This window comes from Ovis aries, chromosome 3 (assembly GCF_016772045.2).
Source record: "Ovis aries strain OAR_USU_Benz2616 breed Rambouillet chromosome 3, ARS-UI_Ramb_v3.0, whole genome shotgun sequence".
Taxonomy (NCBI): Eukaryota; Metazoa; Chordata; class Mammalia; order Artiodactyla; family Bovidae; genus Ovis; species Ovis aries.
Window position 1 is genome coordinate 51,098,648 of NC_056056.1, and position 26,715 is coordinate 51,125,362.

Here is a 26,715-nt window from a genome sequence, read left to right on the forward strand (position 1 = left end):
CACACAACAGTTCTGTTTTCAACTATGCTTCTCTTTTCCTTGAGTATAATTAAAGCCTGCACAGGATATGGATAAGACTAAAATTGATGAATTAAATAATTTTGTATTTGTACAAATAGAAAAAGAAAAAGATGAAGAATCTCCATAGATGATGAGAATGGAAATAATTTTATCTGGAGTCTAGATTGAGCTCCTTTCTCCATCTTTATAAATAACCTCCGTTCTGGCTGCAACTCTTTCCTTAATGAAATGGTAGTCTGTTGGGTAAACTGAATGGTATTATAATGTCTACGGAGGAAAGGACGTGATGGTATCCATTATCACTTGTTTCTATATACCATTTTCTTTCTCTACTCAGTGAAACTTGGTGAGGAAGTTGGATTAGCAACCTTTGTGATTGTGTCAAGTTGAAACAAATTGTGTATCTCTATCACTTGCTACTGTGTTAATCTGTGACTTTTTCTAGCTACGGAATTCTGCAGAGGGCCATACATTCTCTGTATTTTTTATTACTCTTTCAGAGCTTTGTTGTTGTTCAGCCGCTAAGTTGTGTCCGACTCTTTGTGACTTCATGGACTGCAGCATGCCAGGCTTCTCTGTCCTCTACTGTCTCTCAGAGTTTGCTCAAATTCATGTCCGTTGTGTCAGTGATGCTATGTAATCATTTTATCCTCTGCCATCACCTTCTCCTTTTGCCTTCAGTCATTCCCTGCATCAGGGTCTTTTCCAATGAGTAGGCTGTTAGCATCAGGTGGCCAAAGTATTAGATCTTTAGCATCAGTCATGAATATTCAGGGTTGATTTCCTTTAGGATTGATCAGTTTGGTCTCCTTGCTGTCCAGGGAACTCTAATGAGTCTTCTCCACACCACAATTTGAAAGCATCAATTCGTTGGCGCTCAGCCTTCTTTATGGTCCAAGTCTCAGAGCTACCATCTCTCTCTCTTTTTTTCTGCTGCCTTTCTCAAAAACCTATACTAGTTGAGACCTCTCCACCAGACTCGCTTCAAAACTAAGAACTTTTGATTTTGCAAATATGGTTTCCATCTTGTGCCTTGTTCACTCAAGATTATGTTCTTGGTTAATTCCAGTGATTGTTACTCTGTTCACCCTAGTTGATGCCACCTTCAGTTCAGTTCAGTCATTCAGTCGTGTCCGACTCTTTGCAACCCCATGAATCGCAGCACGCCAGGCCTCCCTATCCATCACCATCTCCCGGAGTTCACTCAGACTCACATTCATCGAGTCAGTGATGCCATCCAGGCATCTCATCCTCTGTTGTTCCCTTCTCCTCCTGCCCCCAATCCTTCCCAGCATCAGAGTCTTTTCCAATGAGTCAACTCTTCCCATGAGGTGGCCAAGGTACTGGAGTTTCAGCTTTAGCATCAGTCCTTCCAAAGAAATCCCAGGGTTGATCTCCTTCAGAATGGACTGGTTGGATCTCCTTGCAGTCCAAGGGACTCTCAAGAGTCTTCTCCAACACCGTAGTTCAAAAGCATCAATTCTTTGGCGCTCAGCCTTCTTCACAGTCCAACTCTCACATCCATGCATGACTACTGTAAAAACCATAGCCTTGACTAGAAGGACCTTAGTCGGCAAAGTAATGTCTCTGCTTTTGAATATGCTATCTAGGTTGGTCATAACTTTTCTTCCAAGGAGTAAGCGTCTTTTAATTTCATGGCTGCAGTCACCATCTGCAGTGATTTTGGAGCCCCCAAAATAAAGTCTGACACTGTTTCCACTGTTTCCCCATCTATTTCCCCCATGAAGTGATGGGACCAGATGCTATGATCTTCATTTTCTGAATGTTGACCTTTAAGCCAACTTTTTTGCTTTCCTCTTTCACTTTCCTCAAGAGGCTTTTGAGTTCCTCTTCACTTTCTGCCATAATGGTGGTGTCATCTGCATATCTGAGGTTATTGATATTTCTCCCAGCAATCTTGATTCCAGCTTGTGTTTCTTCCAGTCCAGTGTTTCTCATGATGTACTCTGCATAGAAGTTAAATAAGCAGGGTGGCAATATACAGCCTTGATGCACTCCTTTTCCTATTTGGAACCAGTCTATTGTTTCATGTCCAGATCTAACTGTTGCTTCCTGACCTGCGTAGAGATTTCTCAAGAGTTAGGTTAGGTGGTCTGATATTCCCATCTCTTTCAGAATTTTCCACAGTTTATTGTGATCCACACAGTCAAAGGCTTTGGCGTAGTCAATAAAGCAGAAGTAGATGTTTTTCTGGAGCTCTCTTGCTTTTTCCATGATCCAGTGGATGTTGGCAATTTGATCTCTGGTTCCTTTGTCTTTTCTAAAACCAGCTTGAACATCAGGGAGTTCACAGTTCACGTATTGCTGAAGCCTGGCTTGGAGAATTTTGAGCCTTACTTTACTAGCGTGTGAGATGACTTTAAATGGCAACAAAACTTCAAATTCACTTACTTCTTGAGGCTCAATGTTTTCTCCTTAATGGAATGGCAAGGCATAATCACAGCTTAAAATTACAATCCCTAGGACTTCCTTGGTGGTCCAGTGCTTAAGAATCTTCCTGCCAATATGGGGAACACAGGTTCGATCCCTGGTCTGAGAACTAAGATTCCACATTCTTTGGAGCAGCTAAGCCTATCTGCCACAACTACTGAGCCCACATTTTAGAGCCCAAAAGCCGCGACTAGAGAGTAGGCCCTGCTCACCACAACAAGAGAAATCCTGCCAGCAGCGTTGATGAGCCTGCATGCCACAACCAAGACTCAGCATAGCCAAAAGTAAAGAAATAAATGAAATAAAAATAAAATTGCAATCCTTTTGCTGCAGATTTTGAGGTGATGCCAAGATGCAGATTTAAGCTATCTCAAGCTTTTTGCAGCCCAGGAGTTCCTCCAGTTTTTGTTTACAAAACATTTCCTCCTGTGAAGATTTCTGGTGTTTGTTTTTACATCCATACGTCTTCTTAAGTTTATTTTTCTCTATCTTTCTATTTGAAAGTAAAAGTCCATATTCCTTATGGAAATTGCAGCTCAAAATACAAACAATTTAGTGTTTTATATGATTAAGAAGTTTAGCAGTTATTATCTTTTATATAACAATTCCCAGGTGGTGCTAGTGGTAAAGAACCCTCCTGTCAATGCAGGAGACATAAGACACGCAGGTTCCATTCCAAGGTCAGAAGATCCCCTGGAGAAGGACACGGTGACCCACTCCAATATTGTTGCCTAGAGATTCCCATGGACAGAGGAGCCTGCCTCTCTACAGTTCATAGGATTGCAAAGAATAGGACGTGACTGAAGTGACAGCATGCATGCATCTTTTGTATAAAAAATAGTATGTAATTTTCCAGTTATAAATGCTTGTTGGGGTACTTTTTTCCTATTATTTTATTAAAAATTTTTTTAAAATTTTTTTCTTATTATTTTATTTAAATATTAATGCATATTTTTTAACAACTAGTGTTTCTAACATGTTTACCAATGTTGAAATTTGTTGTTGTTTCTTTACTAAGTCATGTCTAAATCTTTTGCAACCTTTGGACTGTAGCCCACCAGGCTCCTCTCTCCATGGGATTTCCCAGGCAAGAATACTGGAGTGGGTTGCTATTTCCTTCTCTAGGGGGATCTCCCCTACCCAGGAATCAAACCAGCATCTTCTGTGTTACAGGCAGATTCTTTATCACTAAGCCACCAGTGAAGTCCAATATTGAAATACTATCCAGTTATATATATATTGGATTTTTTTTTGTCTGTTTCAGGTGGAGGAGGCCTTGGAAGCTGTCAAAAATGCTACAAATGAACAAGACCTTGCAAATCGCTTTAAAGAATTTGGAAAAGAGATGGTGAAACTTAACTATGTAGCTGCGAGAAGACAACAGGTAGGAAAAATTTTGGAAATCTAGGGGAGAAAAGACCCTGATGCTGAGAAAGACTGAGGGCAGGAGAAGAAGGGGGCGACAGAGGATGAGATGGTTGGATGGCATCACCAACTCAGTGGACATGGGTTTATACAAACTCCCGGAGATAGTGAAGGATGGGGATGCCTGGCATGCTGCAGTTCATGGGGCTGCAAAAAGTTGGACACAACTGAGCGACTGAACAACAACAACCAGGGGAGAAAGCGAGTGAGTTTACATAACCTTGCAGTTTTGTAGACCTGGACAATGCGTCATCGACTGCATCATCCGCTTGTCAGATCATCAAATACCCTAGGACCTTTGATCACAAAGGCAGTTTCCTACTTGGGTCACTTCTGGTCCCACTGTACACTGCTGATACTCCCAGTCCCCCTGGGTACTTGCAATTGATCACAGGCTACCTGCCTTACTGGTGGGGACCATCCTGCCAACCTCACCAGACTCTAACCTTTCTCTCTTTTTTTGACCTCTATTTACTTATTTTTTAATGTAAGAAATTACATTAAAAACTGTAATTTGATACTCCCCCATCTTTACAACTTATCTAGAATAATATGTTGTGTGAAGTTTTGCTGTACAGCAAAGTTATTGAGTTATAAATATAGATACAGTTTTTAAAAATATTCTTTCCCATTATGTTTTAACTCTGGATATTGAACATAATTCCCAGTGCTAAACAGCAGGACTCTATGTTTATCCATTCTGCATGTAAGAGTTTGCATCTGCTGAGCCCAAACTCCCAATCCATCCCTCCCTATACCTCTCCCCCTTCACACCACAGGTCTGTTCTCGATGTCTGACCTGATTGAAATAAAAAATGTCAGACTGGTGTGGCACTGTGGCCACTCCCTGGGCGCTGTCCTTGGCTTTCAGTTTTTACCTCCCCACCCTGTGGACAGCACCATATATATGCAACACCTCTCTCCCAAGGATGCAGCATGTAGAGTAAAACTTTTATGAAAGGGATTAGGAAAACATGAGGAAGAATAGAGGAAAGGCAGAGAGAGAGAGGGAGAGAGTGGAGTGGAAGAGGGAAGGCGAGCACAGGTATTGATGAAGGTGGGTGGCCTGGGTTTTCTCTGCTCCCCATTGTCCCAAGGTGGCACCTCCATTTGGCCAGCTCTGTTTGTTCTGTAGGGACCATTAGAATTGTGTGTTCCAAACAGTGTATCTTTTTCTTTCTTCTTAGCAAATAGCATCTTTAAATATGGGGAGATGTGTTAAAATCCTCTTCACCTGCCCTCTTGAGTGCTCCCAGGATTTCTGGCAACTTCCAGTGACTTTTTCTAATGTTCTCTATGTCCAGCAGGAAAGTTCTAGCCAACATCTTGAGTGTTCATCTGTACCAAACAGAAGTAATACCTGGGTAACAAATCTGACCAAGATCTAGTCCCTTTCCCTAAAGAGCATCTAGTGCTTTGTGATGGCCACACAGGCATGATTTTGTTGTTGTTCAGTTGCTCAGTTGTGTCTGACTCTTTGCGACCCCATGGACTACAACACACCAGGCTTCCCTGTCTTTCACTATTTCCCAGAGTTTGTATGATTTTAGTTCATGCGATTGCTTTCAGGTATTTTGTTATCAACAGAATCCTTTCTTCAGGTGGAGTCTTGCTTGGTAGCCCATGATGTGTAGTGTGGTTAGGAGTGAAGTCACTCTGAAGCAAAGGGTTAAGGCCTAGAAGCTCTTTATTTAGCTTGTTTCAACACCTGACCAAAAAAAAAAATTACAAACTTTTAATTTCAGTGAACCTAGCAGGAGGCTGTGGGGAATGGTGGTTGCCAGGACACTCAGAGTCTTGAGAGTGTTCTGATTTTATTGTAAGTAGCAAGTGGTTGAACAGTTCAGAGTTTGGTATCAAAGTCGCAGGTTTACATTTTCATATTTTTCTAGATATGTTGCAAAGAAGGGGTAGTGTCAAAGAGCAGAGGCTAGCTGTGGATGGGTGGGAATGAAGTCGTCTAGATGAGTGACACTTTTTGGAAAAACTTTGTCAAAAGTCCAGGCTCTTGTTCAATGCAAAAGAATTTGGGTGAGGAACACAAAAGTGCAAAGGAAAAATAAACACACATTCTGAGGCTGAGGAGCAAAGAGAACCAAGTAGCAGTTTATTCAGGGCAGAAGCAAAAGTTAAGGAGAGGAGTGTGGGAGTCCTTTGGACCCAGTAATGCCCCACAGGGTTGTTGATCTGCTATTTATCTCCTAGCCCTTTGAATGGGTAGGGGTCTTTTTGATTAGGGATTGAACATTCACTGAGGGAAGAGCAGATGTATGTCCTGGATTGCGCCAGCGTGCATCAGCTCCTGTTCCTGGCATTTTTCTCCTGAAGCCACGCCACAGGTATTCTAAGAGCTGTTTTTTCCCTTTAAATTTTCCCACATCAGGCACCACACATGGAAGGTCCTGCATTTGTATTGTACCTGCTCCATGGTTTTCATGCTCAGAGTTTCTTGCTCAGATGCTACAGAGTTTCTGTTTTAGTTGCCATTCCTTCATGCATTGTGGTCTCATTAAGAGAAAAAAAAAGGAGGTGACTTTGTCTTCTGCCCAATGCTTACCCTTGATGAGGCTATCCCGGGGCCCTGCCCTGTCCCTCCTGCCACAGAGATGGTCTCCTTTAGCATGGCAGCAGTAAAGATGGAGAAAAGCCTAGGGAGTCCAAATTTACATTGAAAATAGAACACTCAGGACCTGCTGTGGAATTGGCTATGGGAGCTTAGGGAGTGATGCGACCAGTTCACATCTGACTTTCTGTCTCAGCAAATAGGTACATGGTGGTGAATTTACTGAGATGGATGAAGACTGGAAAGTGGCCAGTCTTCTAGCAGTATCAAGTGGTATCAAGATATCATAGTTAAATACATTGGTTTTGAGATTCTTATAAGATATCCATGTAGAAATGTCAAATAGCAGAGAGATGAGGGGAGATCAAACCTCATCAAATCATCAGCATGTAACTGGTATTAAAATCCATGGGAATAATATGAGATATTCATCTCAGAAGGCCCATACATATGATTTATTTTTATCTCATTAAAATCATTTTAACTAGTTGCTATTTCAGACTCTTTCAAGAAAATTTAGAAAAGAAGGGAAAAAAAGGCACATAGCCATCTATCAGCCACAAAAACATGGTACTTATATTTTGGTAGGTTGCCTTTCAATTGCTTATCTTCATATTTTGACATTTATATTCATGCTATACATATAAGTATGCATGTTGTATTCTTCTTCTTATTTATATATTACTGATTTTATTATTTTATGGAAACTTCTTTTAATGTCCACATGAAGAGTCCAGGGACTTCCTTGTTGGCTAGATGGTGAACAATCTGCCTGCAATACAGGAGATATGGGTTCAATCCCTGGGTCGGGACGATCCTGTGGAGAAGGGAATGGCTACCTACTCCAGTATCCTTGCTTAGAGAAATCCCTAGAGAGAGGAGATGGGCACTTCCCTGGTGGCTCAGATGGTAAAGCACCTGTCTACAATGTGGGAGATCTGGGTTCGATACCTGGGTTGGGAAGATCCCCTGGAGAAGGAAATGGCAATCCACTCTAGTACTATTGCCTGGAAAATCCCATGGACAGAGGAGCCTGGCAGGCTACAGTCCATGAGGTCGCAAAGAATCAGACATGAATGAACAACTAACACTTTCACTTTATAACAAGTCCATCAAATGAGAACTTCAGTAGTTTACTTAACCAGTTCTTCATAACTCAGCATTTACATTGTTTATAGTTTTCTTCCAAGTGATTAAAAATGTTTCTAAAAATATCTTTATGGGAAGAATTTCCTACCCTCTATTTCTCACTTTCATATATAGATTTTCTTATTAGTGTAGATACCCCAGAATGGAATATAAAATTTCTGGCCAGGCATTCTGGAAGTTAATTAAGACCCTTTATAACTTCCGATGGCACTGCCTAGATTGTCCAATGTAAAGGATTCTCTCACATGTGGGTTCCCTATTTATCTCTGTTGAGCTCTAGGGCTAAAAATAAGTTGTCTTGGTTTAGAAATTTTGTTGACTGGCATTGATCTGTCAGTGTCTAAGCAGAAGGGGATAGATGGCTCAATTGTTTACTGCTTTTTTAAACTAAGTTTATATATTTCATTATTTTTAATTATTTGCGTGTTTGTTGCTGCTTGGGGGCTTTCTCTCGTTGCTGTGAGCAGGGGCTGCCCTTTGTTGCAGCTCACAGGCTTCTCATTCCGGTGACCTCTCCTCCTGCAGATCGCAGGCTCTCGGCACGTGGGCTTTGGTAGTCGCAGCACTGGGGCTCCGTGGTTGCAGCGTGCAGCTCTAGGACATGTGGGCTTCAGTACTTGCAGCACACAAGCTCAGAAGTTGTGGCGCATGGGCTCAGTTGCCCCACATCGTGTGGAATCTTCCTGGATGGGGGATCTAACTCATGGCCCCTGCATTGGCAGGCAGATTCCTTTCCGCTGGGCCACCAGGGAAGTCCGACTGTTTACTTCTTATTGTCAGTTTGTCTTACCAATCCTAGATATCAAATATAATGTGCTTGTCTCAGAATTATTTTGACTGAAAAAAAGAGAGGACGCGATTTACTGTTTCCAGGTCATCCGTCTATCATGTACCAACTGAGCAAACAGGAATAGAACCCCAGTGGTTCAAATACCCTCTAATGATACATTTTGAAACTAGAGAAATTTTCTCCCAGAGATGCTCAGCTGGCGGTCCTGCATAGCTCTGAGAGAACAATACTGCCTTTAACATTTCTAAAAATATTGAGAACATTTTCTTAACAATACTCTTTAAAGCTGAAAATAAAGACACTCCCCAGTGGTACTATTTTGACATCCAAAACTTAGAAAGCAAATCATCTGTGATCTATTTTTTTTTATTATACCCTAAACTAAAATGATAGATCTGCCATCAAAAGTGGTTTTTTAAAAAACTGAACTCCATTGTGAAATGATAATGAAGTGCCAGTGATGCAGTAAGCAAAATCAGGCGAGTTTGATTTCCCATGTTTGCAATCGTAATTGATTATGGAGGCAGGCACAGTGTCAGAAGATTGAAGACTGGGTTTTCCATCTGCTGATAACTAACCAATCCACGCAAGCCACTTACTTTGTTGGTGGCTCAGGTTTTACAGTCTTGCAGCATTATTTATTGGATGCATTTTTATGAGCCAGACATTGTGCTATTGACTGAAGAACCACTGAACAAGATAGCTAGGGCTCTTTGCTCTCATTAGACATACAGTTTAGGAGAAAGATATATACTTAGGTAAATGCAGTAAAGCATGATGCATTTTAATGATTGGAGGGAAGAGGGCCTTGTGGGGGCAGCTAGAAGGAGAGGTAGCTTAGAGAGTTGGATGGAGAGTGGGTTTTCAGGAGATGGGCCCCATCAAGGGAAAGGATAGGCTGGAACAGGGAAGCTCAGATATTTCACATGGGAAGAGCAGTATGTACAAATTCTTGGCAGCTGGAGAGAGGAGATGATTTCTAAAATATATGTAGAAAAAATATTTCTTCTTCACTTATTTTCCTATATTAACATGTAATTCTTAAACTCATATTTTAAAAAAGCTTTATTTACTTTTAATTGGTGGATCAAATTGCAATTTTGTGTTGGTTTGTGCTGTTCAACAATGTGAATCATTCACAATCATAATATAATCATTCATAATTATAATGCTCTTTAAAGCTGAAAATAAAGAAACTCCCCAGTGGGTACTATTTTGACATCATATATATGTATATCCCCTTCCTGTTAAGCCTCTCTCCCCTTCCCCACATTTCACCCCTCTAGGTCATCACAGAGTGCCAGGCTGGGCTCCCTTTGTTATTTAGCAACTTCCCACTATCTATTTTACGCACGATAGTATATATATGTCAATACTACTTTCTCAAGTCCTCCCACCCTCACCATCCCCCACTGTGTCCACAAGACCATTCTCAACTAAGTTCATAGCGTTTTTCTGAATTCCATGTATATGCATTAATATAGAATACTTGTTTTTCTCTTCCTGACTTCCTTCAGCCTGTATAAGAGGCTCTAGTTTCATCCACCTCATTACAATTGACTCAGATTTGTTCCTTTTAATGGCTGAGTAATACTCCATTGAATAAATCTACCACAATTTCTTTATTCATTCATCTGTTGATGGACATTTAGGTTGCTTTCATGCCCTTGCTATTGTAAATAGTGCTGCAGTGAACATTGGGGTATACATGTCTTTTAGAATTGTAGTTTTCTCGGGGTATATATGCCCAGTAGTGGGATTGCTGGGTCATATGGAATTTCCCAGGCACAAAATTGTTTTATGTTTTGATTTTAGATTGGTAAGTTAAATAATGTATGTCATGAAATGAGTATCCCAACTTGGAATTCGGAGAGTATAAATATTTTATTTTATATTGTTGTTCAGTTGCTAAGTCGTGTCCAACTTTATGACACCATGGACTGCAGTGCCCTATGCTTCCCTGTCCTTCACCATCCCCTGGAGTTTGCTCAAACTCATGTCTTATAGTTCTACTTTTTTACCTTTGTATTGATCAATACAAATTAGATTTAATGACATACCCATACCACGTATAATATAGTCGTTACACAGCATCTTATAAACAAATGAAGTAAAATATTAACTGAATACAAATAAAATTGACGTGGTCCTAGAAGTCTGTGACTCTAAGCTCTGTTACAGATACTTTCATGGCAAGCTTCACATTTGTGTTTTGCACACACAGGAGCTGAAGGACCCTCACTGTCGAGATGAGATGGCAGCCGCTCGAGGAGCTCTGAAGAAGAATGCCACAATGCTGTACACGGCCTCCCAAGCTTTTCTCCGCCACCCAGACGTTGCTGCCACCAGAGCCAACCGAGATTACGTGTTCAAACAAGTCCAGGAGGCCATTGCCGGCATCTCCAATGCTGCTCAAGCTACCTCTCCCACCGATGAAGCCAAAGGCCACACGGGCATTGGGGAGCTGGCTGCGGCTCTGAACGAGTTTGATGTAAGCGTCTGGGTGATGTATCCAAGGGGAGTGTGCTTTCACTGAGAAAATGATTTAGGGATGAAGCGATACCAAGATACTATCGATTTGCCTCTTTTGGAGGCTTCTAATAGTAAGATAAGCTACATGATATGTCACTATTGGGAATCTGACATCTTGGTGGAATGTAGTACTGGTCTTTGAAGGAACCGACAACTATATTTAAGAACCTGATCGTATTCAAGCAGAAACCCGCAATACTATAACTTTCCTTACTGTTACAGTAAGGACAGTTTATAATTTGCAAGTTTATCTTCATTATTCAGGGTTTCCCCTCTGGCACAGTGAGTAAGGAATCCACCTACAATGCAGGAGATGTGCAGGTTTGATCCCTGGGTCAGGTCAGGAAGATCCCCTAGGAGAGGAACCCAGCAGGCCACAGTCCAAAGGTTCCCAAAGAGTCAGATATGACTGAGCGACTAGGCACACAGCACTTCATTATTGAAGAGGCAAACATCCTAGGCACTGTAGGTGTACAGTACCCGTATGTTGTGTCTGAGTAAAGGATTGCTCTCGATTTCTTGATTTTTCAGTCCCTGGCGAGCAAACTCCATTGTCCTCTCATCCTGTCCAGGATCCCGGTCTTCCTAGCATCAGCACTGCCTCGCCCCGCCCCAGGTGGCACCTCTGCTAGTCCCATGAATGACTCGCATTCTGAACCTGCTGTTTCTAGGGGTGTGTCCCAATGAGGGAAGCAGTGGAAGGAGGGCTCAGTGAGCCTGGGTATATTCGAGGCAACAAAATGAGCTGGAAGGATGCCTGTCATCAATGGTCCAGGCTAACAGTTCTCACCACTCCTGGGTCAGGATATGGCCTACTGGGGTCCAGCCCCGGTGGATCCAGGGTAATTCGAAGTGTGAATGGCGTAGGCGAGGAAAAACTTATTTATTTATTAATATAAGATTAGATTAGGAAGAAATAGTGTAGTAGGAAAATTTAGTGGAGAAAAGAGGCTGAATAACTTGGTTTACGTGGAAAGCCAATAAAGTTCCAGACAAAGGAGCATGCACCATCTACGTTAGGCCACTGGTGTCCTCTTGAATAGCAGGCGGTGCCCCACCTTAGGCTCCCTCTCGCATGGATCTTAGAAGCCAGGGCAAATAAGTAGACATGCGGAGCCTCCACGCCCCAGATGGGAATTCAGCCAGAAAATAGAGTGAAGAGGAGACACGGGGGAAACCCAGTCCTTCCAATGACTTGCGTGGCCTCTATTGTCTGGAAAGGCCTTTTATGCCTTTTTGATTGTACATAGAGATCAATGGGTAACACAAAGTTATGCAGCGTTAGCAGCCCAGACTCATCAAAACCAGGCTTTTCTCTCTGCATACCTGTCTTAGGTAATTTACATCATCTTCTGGCCAAAAGGGCCAATTAACATTTTACAGCTGTTTTTCTGATAAGGGCTTGTCAACCAGAAAACTTATTTGTGTTGATCTTCCCAAAGTCTGGTGCCACTCTCAGAAAACACTAAATAAAGTTACATTCTCACATAGCAAAGATACAGCAATTTATAACAAGTAAAAGGAGTACAGTGATTTATAACAAAAGAAAAGTAATTAACTCAAAAGTCTAGTGTTGCTAACATCAAAACTATTATATATCTTTTCCCATATCCCATTTACATTGATTAACATCCTCCCAGGTGCCTAAAAGATAAAGAATATGGAGGCTTGGCAGCAATCATTGAGTCAACAGTGAAATCCGTCACCAATATGATTTTTAGCTCTTTAGAAAAGGCTCTGTATCTTTAAGATGCTTTAAGCTTTGTGCCTCTTGCAGATGGGGGGCTGTAAGCAATTCACAAGCTGTAAAATGTCCGGGGGAACCTGTTAGGCAAGTTAGAGAGCTATCAGGGGGTTTTAAGCCGAGACATTCTTTTGCAGGAGACTGAAGCCCTGAATTAACTTTTTCCAGAGAGTGTCAGAAGAGTGGAAAAGTATAATACAATAAGGCAGGCAGATTCTTATTTTTGGGGTACATGCTCAGGAAATACCAGGGGGAAACCTTGAGGCTTGACTTGCCTTGCCCATCAGGCCTCTCTGCATGACCTTGTCATGGGTGGGATTCCTCACGCTGGCTCCTGGCAATGGCCCACCTTTGAGAAGTTGGAATTCAGTTGAATTTATCCCATGTTCAGTTCAGTTCAGTCACTCAGTCGTGTCCGACTCTTTGCAAACCCATGAATCACAGAACGCCAGGCCTCCCTGTCCATCACCAACTCCCAGAGTTCACTCAGACTCACGTCCATCGAGTTCGTGATACCATCCAGCCATCTCATCCTCGGTCGTCCCCTTCTCCTCCTGCCCCCAATCCCTCCCAGCATCAGAGTCTTTTCCAATGAGTCAACTCTTCGCATGAGGTGGCCAAAGTACTGGAGTTTCAGCTTTAGCATCATTCCTTCCAAAGAAATCCCAGGGTTGATCTCCTTCAGAATGGACTGGTTGGATCTCCTTGCAGTCCAAGGGACTCTCAAGAGTCTTCTCCAACACCACAGTTCAAAAGCATCAATTCTTTGGCACTCAGCCTTCTTCACAGTCCAACTCTCACATTCATACATGACCACAGGAAAAACCATAGCCTTGACTAGATGGACCTTAGTCGGCAAAGTAATATCTCTGCTTTTGAATATACTTTCTAAGTTGGTCATAACTTTTCTTCCAAGGAGTAAGCATCTTTTAATTTCATGGCTGCAGTCACCATCTGTAGTGATTTTGGAGCCCCCCAAAATGAAGTCTGACACTGTTTCCACTGTTTCCCCATCTATTTCCCATGAAGTGATGGGACCAGATGCCATGATCTTCGTTCTCTGAATCCCATGTTCTGTGAGAGCCTATATGTGTGGTGAGCTATAGACATTTATAAATAGTTAGCATCTGCTTTTAAGAGTTATGTTTTCCTGTAGAGGAGAAAAAGGACAAAGAATGAACCAAGACTCTAAATGATGAAATACAATGTAACAGAGATTCACAGGAGAAAAATCAGTTATTAACAGCTGTGGAAAAAAATGATGATTTTGCTCTTGGATATGTAGACATGAATTTTTGGCAGGAGATGACTGACTGCCTGTTAGAAAAGAGGACCAGGAGGAAATGATTGTTAAAGGCATGGAAATGGATGATATAAAGGAGAGATAATTAAAATACTTTGTATACAGATAAGGGCTTCCCTAGTGGCTCAGTAAAGAATCCTCCTGAAATGTAGACCCAGGTTTGATCCCTGGGTGTGGAAGATCCCCTGGAGAAGGGAAATGCTACCCATTCTAATGTTCTTGCCTGGAGAATCCCATGGATAGAGGAGCCCGAAGTCCATGGAGTGGTAAAGAGTCGGACACGACTGAGTGACTAAGGACCCACACATACCCAGATAATAGGCGTACACAGATAATTCTTCCCTGTTTTCACAGATGGCTCTCCTCTTTCTCTTATTTTTTTAAGTTAGTCAAAGAAATATATATACATATTGAACTCACACTATATATTATTTCCAAAGTATTTTATAAGGACTAATTGTAATAAATTTCAAGTATTTACCAGAAATTGGGCCTTAATATGTAGTGTACTCACAAAGGTTTAGGAGACAACATAAAATTCATTAGAACTAATAAGACACTTCAATAAGGTTATCAATTTTAAAATAAACATATAAAAGTCACTAGATTTCCATACTGTAAAAAAAAGAAATGAAATAATGGAAAAGAGATCCTGTTTACAAAATGAAGAGTAAAAACAATACTTTTATTTTACTAAATTTACAAAATAATTTGCAAAATTATTATTTTAATACTTAATTTTATTTATTTATAGATGCTAGAAATAATCCTGATACAGATATAGAGGACATAAGAGGAAATTGAATTACTCTACTAAGGGGTTAATGAGTGAGTGAAAGTCGCTTAGTTGTATGCAACTCTGTGACCCCATGGACAGTAGCCTGCCAGGCTCCTCTGACTGTGAAATTCTCCAGGCGAGAATACTGTAGTGGGTTGCCATTCCCTTCTCCGGGAGATCTTCCTGATCCAGGGGAGAACCTAGGTATCCCACATTGCAGGCAGATTCTTTACCATCAGAGCCACTAGGGAAACCTTTACCAGGGTTAAGTTTTCCTTTTTGGTAAAAGATGTCAGGGTCCGAGGTAGGGAAAACTATTGACCCTATCAATTTTTGTAAGATTCATACAGTCCCTATAAAAATTCTAAAAGGGTGTTTTTTTGGAACTTAATAGAGTGATGATAAGGGTTTTTTGTTGGTTTGTTTTTCTGGAATATGAATGGATGAACCCATAATTTAAGGAAACAAAAGTGAGTAAGTCATGCACTTAGATATTAACACATTATAATGCCATATTAATTTTTAGTGAGTACATGAGAAGAAAAATGTCTCATCAGTTAAACAGAACAGAAAATTACAATGTCAAATACAAAATTTTTTCATGAAATGATGCTCTTTTTTTTGGAAATTGTGCTTTTTAAAATTAAGAGTAGGTAGATTATTTAGATTTTGATCAATTGCAGTGTAATCATAGTTTATTTTATAATAAAAAAGTAAACAGTAAAACCTAAGTGAGGACCTGATAATAATGTAGGCGTGCACATACAGAGGCCTCTCTTGAAAGACAGTCCAGACACTTTAGTTGCGGCCACCTTCTTCCCAAGAACGTGATGCCTGCAGCTCCCCGTTCTCTTTCTATCTCGATGATTTTCATTAAAAGGAGTCTTTGGCCACAGTGAATTTAACAATCAAGGCATCACTGGGTATTATACCTTTAGACTCAGAAGATAAAAACTTAAGGCCATATGGGGAAAATATATTAGTAAAATGTGATGATATACTTTCCACCTGTTCTAATAGGGTGGCATCTTCTCATGCTGGACAAGTAAGGCTTTGGGAAATTAACACATGAATATAATAATTGAGGTTACTTTTTAAAATAAAAAATGGCATATTAACTAATTCACTAATTATGTTTTATTAACTTTATATATCATTATACATATTTACTAGGTGGTTTATTCTTACATTAAGTATATGTTAACTAAGTAATTGTATATTCTATTCGCTAAGTATATTAACCAAATAGTATTCTATTATTAAATGGCTATTAGTTCTCAAGCTATGTCAATTGCATAAAGCATTATTTAATGTCTAAAATTTTGTTTCTCAGATGCTGACAAAAATCTACATGTGGAACTGTCTCAATTAGCGGTAGAATTAGATAGTAATTCCATTTGGTCTGGATCCCTAAAAACTGTTATTTAATAAATGCAATTAATTTCAGCTTCTCAAAAGTAATAATGCTACTACTGGTGTAATGCTACACCAAAAAATCTGGATATCACTTAACGATATTTGAAATTTTCTCACTAAAAATAGTGTTCTATTGCTCTTTACTTTGTAACAGAATTATACATTTCTCTTCCATATTTACATAGTGAATATTTTAGCATTTTTTATTTCCCAGGCATATTGGCTTGAAATTGATTTAGAATTCACAGGCATCTGTCTTGAATTCTAAATGCTATTCTCAGATATTAAACAAAGTGGTGTTTCATTGGATGAGAAACTTAGACTTCCTGTGATTTACTTTTCTGGTAACATTCCTTCCTGATGCTTGGTTTAATGCTTGCCAATGTAATAGGAATTTGAAAAAGTCAAACAACTTTGAGATTCTGAAGTAAAAGGAACCATATACATAGAAAATACATTTTCAGTCGTCTCCTGATGCTGAAGTCCATTGCATAATAATAGTCATCATTGGGTCAAACAGTTTTTCAAGAGGTAGGTTGCAGAAGTGGCTTTGAGTTTCTTATTTAATTAAGTACAAGGGAATAATTAGTATTTTTGCCTTCATCTAAAATTATAGGATTGATTTTTACCTGGGTAGTTATAATTAGATCTCAATGATTGATGATCGATTTTCTGGCGCTGTTATCCTGTCTGCATGAATAGTTGCGGTAGTGATTTATGCAATAAAAGACTGAAGTGAAAAACCCGGTATTTTAACAACTTCAAACTGTTAAGACAGTTTCTAATGATACAGCAGCAAAAAGTAAAATGATTGCTAATCAGTGGAACTGTCAGCCTCTATTTAAAATGTGGCAGTTTGAGGTAGTGAATTTTATCTAGTGAAACTATCTACTGGGGGATACTGGAAAGAGCTTAGAAAAATGTAATGACTGCTCAGAAGTAAATCATGTTATAATGTCAATGCTGACTAGTAGAAAACTTTCAAGAATGGGAGAGAGGAGAATGAAAAGTTATTGCTACAGAATTTCCTTAAAAGAAAAGAGAACATACCATATCTCATTTTCTGAAACTTTCTTTTATAAAGATGCTTTCGAAATATGGAAATTCACACCATTCATGGCATAGTCTTTAAAATCAATAGCTATTTCCCTTTTATTTTCTTTTAAATCAGACAATTCCTCTAATCTTAATATCAGATTCCTCTCATCTTAAATGCTTTAGTTGTGTTTTTGCCTCTTTCTTCTCCCATTTCACTTGGGAATTTGCTTGATTAGTAATTCTAATTTTCTTTCATCTTCACTTTCTCCTTCTGCACTTGTTCGGTCCCCTCAGCCTGTAGAAAAATGTCTTCTATAACCAAAAAGGAAAATGAAATAAAATTGACTACCATAATTAACCGTATTCACATATTTCACTTTTTTTTTTTTTTTTTGCTTAGTGTTTAAGGAGTGATTCCAGTCTACTTGCTGCTTACTGGCTGTTAGCTCTTTCAGCCTTGTCATTTGCTCCTGTCTCTCCTCTATGTCCTCATATTTCCACTATGTCTAAGGGTCTTGGGGGACCCTGCATTCATGGAACCTTTGCATTCTTATTCTCTGGTTCTTGACTGCTTCAACTTTGGAGGGAGGAAGGTGTTGAATAGTATTAACTATACTTTCCCTTTCATTGCATTACTTCTCACTTGCAAGATTTAAATCTGTGCCTGAGAAGTAGGACAGTCTGGTCACAACCACATTGAGCTGAAATGTCATCATGGCATACATACTCTATGTGAGTTGTCACTTGTATTTCTGCCTAATTTTTCATACCTCCCATCTACTTTCTCATGTTTTCTTCTTTTTTTTTTTTCCTCCTATTTAAATATATTTTCTTTTCTTGATCTAGTTTCAGTTTTCTTGCTGATCTGGTGTTCAGTGGATGGAAATGTTGGAATGTGAAAGTGAGAAATGCTGTGATGCCTATATTACAGGTGGATGAGGGTGGCAAGAGAATGTAATCCGACATGGTGAAGGGACTGAGGGGGAGAGAATTGTCACTCCCCGGGGAGCATCTCCATGCCCAGTGCTCCAGTGTTCACTCCCTAGAGTGACTTCAACTGTGTGCTGGTCTCATGGGGTGCACTCATATTCCAGAATATCTAGTCCAAAGAAAGAGGTGAAGCAGCAGGATTCCAGGTGGCAGCAGTCATTTCAGGACACCAGCTCCTGAAATGGGGTCATGGAGAAGAGGTTTCTGGGTATCTGATAGTAATAGCAACCCTGGATTTGGGTTTGGGATACAGTGTTAGAATATAGCTCCAGTGGAGAGCTGGAGGGTTATTATATCACTTAAGTCAGAGGCCCACATACCTGACCTCAGAGATCTGTGTTGAATGAATCTAAAGAAGTAGAATTTCTCTTTTGATCCCCTTCTCCAAATATCACTGTTTGTCTTTTAGAATAGGAAATAACTATTTCTTATTATTATTACTAGGCCCAAATGGATGCTCCTGGGCAAGTATGGGTCCCTTAAGGACTCATGAACCAAAATTATGGCTGGCTCAGGGATTCTCAAAGGATTTTATTGCTTCATGATTTCTACAACATCAGGCAAGGAGGGAGGCCACCATGAAGAAGACATTTTACCGAGCATCTCGTTCAGTCCCTTCCCAGTTCTAACCCTCCCTTTTGCTCTGGAAATCAACATAGTTATTTATCAGAAAGGTTTACCCCAGGCCTCCTCTCCTTCTCTGATGTTCTGTACAGTCATTCCTACTGAAATCTGGGAATCCTTATGTTTGGCTAAGAAGATAACAAGTTTTCTGTGTATTTCTTTACATGAGAGTGAGGGTGGAGAGAGAAGAAGAGAGGACCCCATCAGAACACTATAAACACATTGGCAGGAAAGTGCAAGATGTAGCTGGTGTTCTAAAGCAATTAGCAAAGTGGAGGCCAAATGCATAAAAATGAAAGCCAGTAAGCATGACTGCTTAGCTTTTAGAAAGCAATTTCAGATTTCTAATTCAGGTACTAATAAGCTAAGGCAGGCAAGCTCAGCAATTTTCTGCTTCTCTGAGTTCATGCCAATATTTTTGAAAGCTTAATGTCTGTACAGTTATATGTGTTAATTTTTAATGCTTTTATTAAGTATTAAGTGCTTAATACTTAAAAATGCCCTCTACTATATTCCTATGAGGCGATTCCCACTTAATGGCTATTGGACGTAGCCTAGGATTTTGGTAAGATCTCAGAACTTGGATTCAGGTATCTGGCTACTACTTCAAACCCTGTAAGGAACTAAGGATATGTAAACTTAAGTTACTGAGATAGCAACTCTAGGCCTTGGAATGAGGTTTCGGTATAGGAGAGGTGAGAGCAGTCATAAAGGTGTAAAGGAGAAATGCTTACTGAACAGTTATAGTTACTACAGTGTTAAATGCTGCCATATCATATACTAACCTGTGTGTGTGACAGAGATAAGATTAGGAAGAGTGAAATCCAAGAATTCCTGGAAGAGGTGGTGCATGAGCAGGAATTAACATGATGAATGTGAATGAGAAGCTTTCTCAGACAGAAAGAACATCCTTGCATGCAGAGGCATGGTGGGTAAAGTATGTGTAAGCTATTTGCTTCTGGAGCCCAGGGAGAAATCTGGCTAAGTCAGGGAGCTGAAGGAAGCTTCTGGAGCCCTGTAGGCCATGCAGGGGGCTGGGCTTCAAACTGGAGGCATTAGGGAGTGGCTGGTAATCTAAGCGGAGGGTCGCCTGGTCAGATTTGTGTTTTTACATATCCCTCAGGACTTCCTTGGTGGCTCAGACAGTAAAGCGTCTGCCTGCAATGCGGGAGACCTGGGTTCAATCCCTGGGTTGGGAAGGTCTCCTGGAGAAGGAAATGGCGGCCCACTCCAGTATTCTTGCCTGGAGAATCCCATGGACCGAGGAGCCTGGTAGGCTATAGTCAGTCCGTGGGGTCACGAAGAGTCTGGCACAGCTGAGCGACTTCACTTTCGCTTTTGGCTGCAAGGTGGAGAATGGATTTGAGAAGAGCAAAGCTGCAGTGTACGAGAGAGATTAGAGTGAGAGGTTATGCGTGTCAGTACATTGTGGGGACAGAAAGGGGAAGAAGTATACGTATCTGAACCATGTTGAAGGAGCATAATCAATGGACCTTGAGAACCATACTTCTTATTTTCATATATCCAAATAATTAATGTAAGATTTAATTATTCAAACAAACTAACATTTGTTCAATTCCAATGGGGACATCTTGAGAACTTTTAGCCCTTTGTGGGATATTTGATTTTTTATGTAATATAACTTTTTTGCATTGATTTCTTTTTTTTTCCTGGCTTTTAATTTATAGTCCCACCAATATGACTATTAAGTACCTAGTAATTTATGGGTATATATTTTTAATTTTTTTAATCCAAATCCTACAGCATCTAGGATTTTTCTAATTTAGTTTAAGCTATTTAGGTTTAAGTGAAAGTGACAGTGAAGTCGCTCAGTCGTGTCCGACTCTTTGCGACCCCATGGACTGTAGCCTACCATGCTCCTCCATCCATGGGATTTTCCAGGCAATAGTACTGGAGTAGGTTGCCATTTCCTACTCCAGGGGATCTTCCCGACACAGGGATTGAACCCGGGTCTCCTGCCTTGTAGACAGATACTTTACTGTCTGAGTCACCAGAGCTCCAAATTAGCATGCATTCATAAGTGTTTATTTCACTTTTAAAAAGCAACAACAGATTATTTCACACCTTTTAAAAAAAGTGGAGAACTTTTCCCATGTGTTAGGATGTAATATCAGTAACTAGAGGGTAGAAGACCCAGCAAGTCTCATATCTTCTCCCTATGAACTATCTCTGAATTTATTTGCCCTGGTTTCATTCTGGAAACTAACCGAAATAGCCTTGCTAGCCAGGAACAAGCAGTGGTGTTTCTAGCATTCTTTACTATGCACTGACATCTGGTGGTCAAATAGAATATTAAGTCATAGTCTAGTGAGTTTGTTTCTACCTGTAAGTGTAGCACAGACTAAATCCATCCTATGTGGCCCAAACTCAGGGAATGCAAGAAGGTGCAGTTGGCCCTCAGAGAATTGTTAGTCTGCTTGTGACACCTTTCTCTACACTAACGTTATGCAATGGATGTTGCATTAATCCTTTTTTGAAGTTTATAGCCCTGGGGTGGTGGTAAAAATAGATACAGATGCAGGTAAGTTTATAACAAGAGATGCTCAGGGCAGGTGGAGAGTTTGGGGTGGTTCTGTTAGAGCATGAGACAGTCAGCCAGCATCTGGGACAAGGTATTCTTCCTGAGAAAGAAAGCAGAGACCCATTTATCTGGCTTCATCATTTATCATTGAGAAATCTTATTCTGGAATATTGATATCTCTCATATCTTCTTGCTTCCAAGAAAATTTAACTTTTTTAAGGTGTAATAAGCCTAAGAGTATTTCCTGATAGCATCATTTGCTTTTATAGTATGTCTTATTATAATTACAACAAGGAAATATCCCAAGGCAATTAAATTTTCTCTTCTACATTTCAATTAGCAAACATAGAGCTGCAAAAAGTCACTGGGCAAATAACAGAATGAGATTTGAAATACCCTTCTTGAAAATTGCGGTTCAAATTCTCATTTATTTGCCTCCCTGAAGTCTTTAATCAAAAGTATTATGTTTCCAATCTGGTTTTATTTCTTTTCACAAGGGGAAATGGGAGAATCTGTATCTTCCCGAGGATAATGATTTTCTCTCTTAGGAACATTGATTCTCTGGATCTGAGCTCATCTTTATTTCAAATAATTAGCACTAAATCTAATAGTGAATACCGATGTAATTGATTATCATATTCTAAACTGTCTAAATGTGTGATGATGGCAAATATCATTTTGATTATCATTTATTTATTAACCATACTGTAAAATTTGGGAGCCAAGTGAGTCCTTTTATGTAGTGAACTCTTAAATGGTGAAAAGTGTGATCTATTTAAAATGTTTACTTCCTTAGTCTTATTTTTCTTTATGATTTCTTGTGTTAGAAGTGCTTGTCTATACTTAACCCTCCAGAATTATACCTCCCCCTTCTCGTGTGCTTCCCATGATACAGTAATGACAGTGTGCTTGGTACTCATGGATAAGATTTAGTTTGATTCTGTGGTGAAGTAAACACACACACACACATACACACACACACACACACACACACACACACACACACACATCTCTCCTGCTTCTAAAAACACTCATTTGGATTTTTCACCAACCAAATTCCCCAACACACTTCTGGAACTTCTCCTGCAGCGTATTTGGGAAGCTTCGCTATAACCTGTTGAGTCCCATTGCTCATTTCTCCCAATGTCCTCTGATGCCCTGTGTACACATGCATTGAGCGAAGGCTGTAGGGAACCGGTTACCTGCAGATGTGCATGACAGTAAGATGGGCCGGCGGCTGATGTAGTGAGAGCGTAACTGAGGCCCTGCTTATCTTCCTGGTCATGCTGGCTCCCCTCATGCTCCATGGAACAGCATGGTGTAGGGTGAACGAAACAAGCCTATGTCTGAATCCAGACATGAAAACTCTTCCCTCTGTGCCTCTGCTTCTGAGTCTATAACATGGAGTAATAATGTTGACTCCTCAAAACTGTGATAGTAATTTTATGGGATGAACATTCATAGCTGCCCAATCCATAGTAGTCAATATCTGGTGCCCCCAGAGTACCTATAAATTTGCTAGTTTGCCTAGTTCAAAAAATTATTAATTTATTAAAGGTTGTAGTTCCAACAAAGTCTCCCAGATATTGACTTTTCACAGTAATTACCAGGAAAAACTGTGTCCTTGAAACTAGATGGTTACATAAAGTAATCACTTACTTAAGGCTGACTAATTCATGCCCACATATTCTCAATTTTAGTGTTTACAAAACACTAAATAAAGTTTGTTCCCAGTGGGTCATGGTATAATATTGGATACATTCTTCTAATCATTGCATAAAGTTTGATTTTAGAAACATTATTTAAAATGTTAAAAAAAAGTGCTTTTCAATTAGGTCAGTATAAAAAGAACTTGACATTTTAATGATAGAACACTGTCTATTTATCCTTGATAGAGAGACAGGGAGAGACCCACAGAGTCCATTCATTTTGAAACTAATTTCCTACTAAGATTTTCTTTTCTTCATCACTCTATAAAACTTTGAAGTTGGAAAGGGTATTCGGTGTCATCCAGTTTCATTCATCATGGGTTCTGAAGTCTCTACTCCACACACCTAGCAGCGCCTTCTGCCTTTGGAGGGCATTGCTGGGAGGAAATCATTGTGGCCATTTCTTGTTCTGTTTTTGAAAAGCGCTAATGTTAAAGACAAAGAGTTCTGTCTCAAGCTGAAATTTCCAGAGCAAATGTCCAAAATGCTTAACCTATCATGATTGCTAGGCTTTACCATATTTCACTATGGTCATAAATACAAGTCTTATTTCCTCCATTAGATGGCTGGGAATTCCTATGTCCCTGCTTATCAGTTTTCACATGAGATCCGTAGTTAATAAATATTTGGGGATACTTGATTCTGCCATAATTTTGTGTCTCATCTTGACAAAGACCTTTTAAGTGATTTCCTTTCTAATCTTCTAATCTTCTTCAGCCCATTTTCTCACATTGCCACTAAGTTGTCTTTCGAAAAACCTGAAGCTTCCCTGTCTTTCTTCTGGTCTACTGACACAAGAGAGTTTGAGAGTTCCCACTCACTGCACGTCAAACAGCTGCTGTTGATTGGTCTGGAAGTATAAGAAGCCATTGGTTTTCATGTTTCAGGTGGGACTGTTTTGATTACCTCCTGGCCTTCCCTGATGGTTAAGCAGGTCTGTAAGCTTTCAGACTGAAAGCGACTGAACTGAACTGAACTGAAGCTTTCATTTCCCATGGTTCTAATGAGGCCATGGAGGTTTGCTGTGAGGCTTAATAAAGCATACAAAAACACTTTGTAGGCTGGCTGACATAAACACTAAGGCTGCAGTCCCTGGGGTCGCCAAGAGTCGGATACGACTGAGCAATGCGACTTTGACTTTTCACTTTCATGCATTGGAGAAGGAAATTGCAACCCACTCCAGTATTCTTGCCTAGAGAATCCCAGGGATGGGGGAGCCTGGTGGGCTGCCGTCTATGGGGTCTCACAGAGTCGGACACGACTGAAGCGACTTAGCAGCAGCAGCAGCAGCATGGTGCTGGTGAGAAGTGGATGCCTTTGTATTATTATCTTTCTCAGTATAAAAATAATTTAATCTTAATTTGTTTGTTTTTTTGAAAATGATCTAAATTTACCTATTTGGTTGTAAGTTAAAAATGTTTCAAAATTTGTTACTTTAACAAAGTTTATATTGTAAATCTAGTTAATATGGACCTATTCCTCAAAGTAGACTGTAAAAATTTTTTATATTTACAATCAAAACTAACTAATGGTCAGATTGCCACATACTTGAAAATGTAAATACAAGCCTCATTACTGGTGAATCGTGTGCTGGGAAATAAGATATAAGCCACTTGTGTGTCTTTTGCCCAGAAACTTCAGTTTTCTAAATCATTGCCAGTGGCTTTGATTTACCATCTATATCTTTTGCTAATGTCAACAGCAATCCCAATTCTGCAGTTTGTTCTTTGTTGTCATTTTCAGCTCATTATGCTTTTTGTTTATGGTTATACATTTATAATTATGCAAAAACAAGTTGTACGTAGATTCATTTTCTCAGAGAATAATTGCTATATATTATAAAATCATCACTCCCTAGCGACCACTATTTACTTTCCTAAGTAAAGAGTGATTAATTTAAAACCAGCACTCAGAGTCAATGTCTGTGTACAGGGATGGGCTGGGGGAAGAGGGGAGAGATCCTTTGTAATTCATTAGCAACTTTCCATCTCTGTGCTCTACTTATGGAGAAGGCAATGGCACCCCACTCCAGTACTCTTGCCTGGAAAATCCCATGGACAGAGGAGCCTGGTAGGCTGCAGTCTATGGGGTCGCCAAGAGTCGGACACGACTGAGCGACTTCACTTTCACTTTTTACTTTCATACATTGGAGAAGGAAATGGCAGCCCACTCCAGTGTTCTTGCTTGGAGAATCCCAGGGATGGGGGAGCCTGGTGGGCTGCCGTCTATGGGGTTACACAGAGTCAGACACGACTAAAGTGACTTCGCAGTCGCAGCAGTGCTCTACTTAATTGCTTTGCACAGCCTTGTATGTTACAGTAAAGAAAGGCTAATTTTCTTATCAGTTAACTGTCTGCCAGACTAGAGCAGAATAGAGAATTCTAGGAGGTAAATAACTATGGTGAAACCATGCACATAGTTTAACTGATTTAAACTCATGCAGGTTAGGCCCTCTGCCGTGTAACTCCGGCTTTCCACAGGCTGTGTGTGCGGGATAGAGATGAGTGGTGGAAGACGTGGCCAGTAATTCGTATATTGCTGAATGCTGGTGAGGGTGGAGATTGGGAGGAACAGAGTAGAACAAGAAGGAGTCTTTGTGGTGTAAAGAACATAGCAAATATAGATAAAAGTGAAAGAGCCTAAAAGAATTGAGGCCAAGAGGAACATACCAACTACATGGAATGCAAACATAGATAGCGTTTATTCAGGCAAGAAAGCTAACAGAGCTGCACTTCCTTAGATGGCAGATTGCTCGGAAGTAACAGGACTTCCGTCTTGCATGAGTCTCCACATGAAGGTGTATTTTTTTTTTGGTAGTTAGTGTTTTATTTTATTGATTGAAGTATGATTACTTTACAATGTTGTGTTAGTCTCTACTGTACCACAACATGAATCGGTTGTGCTGTGCTGTGCTTAGTTGCTCAGGTGTGTCTGGCTCTTTGCGACCCCGTGGACTGTAGCCCGAAAGGCTCTTCTGTCCATGAGGATTCTCCAGGCAAGAATACTAGAGTGGGCTGCCATGCTCTCCACCAGGGGATCTTCCAAACTCAGGGATCGAACCCAGGTCTCCCACATTGCAGGTGGATTCTGTCTGAGCCACCAGGGAAGCCCAAGAATACTGGAATGGGTAGCCTATCCCTTCTCCAGGAAATCTTGCTGACACAGCCTGTGGAAATCCTGAGTTACATGACAGATCTTCCCCCAGGAATCAAACCAGGGTCTCCTGCATTGCAGGCAAATGCTTCACCAGCTGAGCTACCAGGGAAGTCCTAAATCAGCTGTACGTATAGAAATATCCCCTTCCCTTTGGCGCCTCCCTCCCCCCCCCCCCCAGCCCCATCCCACCCCCCTAGATCATCCCAGAGCATTAAGCTGAGCTCCCTCTGCTATACAGCAGCTCCCCACTAGCTCTCTGTTTTACACATCCGCATGGAGTCTTCATGAACAGTAAAAAGAAGTAGTGCATTCTCTATCATGTGTTTTAATTCATGTTCTTTTAAAAGGTATCCCATTTAAAAAAATTGTGGTAGCAGTTTTACTCCTGGTAGTTAACATGGCCTTGTGCATAGTTGGCTCTCAAACACTTGTTGAATGAGCGAAAGAAGGGATGTGTGACAATATCTGCTGGAGAGCAGAGGAG

The 26,715-nt window shown here is 40.3% G+C and overlaps 1 protein-coding gene across 4 annotated transcripts in view; it reads left to right on the forward strand.

The window, feature by feature from the left end:
- CTNNA2 (catenin alpha 2) overlaps window positions 1–26,715 on the forward strand; it is a 1,404,594-nt gene that overhangs the window by 484,236 nt on the left and 893,643 nt on the right. For all 4 annotated transcript variants that reach the window (XM_012169003.5, XM_042246023.2, XM_042246024.2 and 1 more), the window contains exons 5-6: window positions 3,737–3,856; window positions 10,624–10,890. In XM_012169003.5, coding sequence (XP_012024393.2) covers window positions 3,737–3,856; window positions 10,624–10,890 — 387 coding nt within the window. The remainder of the gene's footprint in view (window positions 1–3,736; window positions 3,857–10,623; window positions 10,891–26,715) is intronic.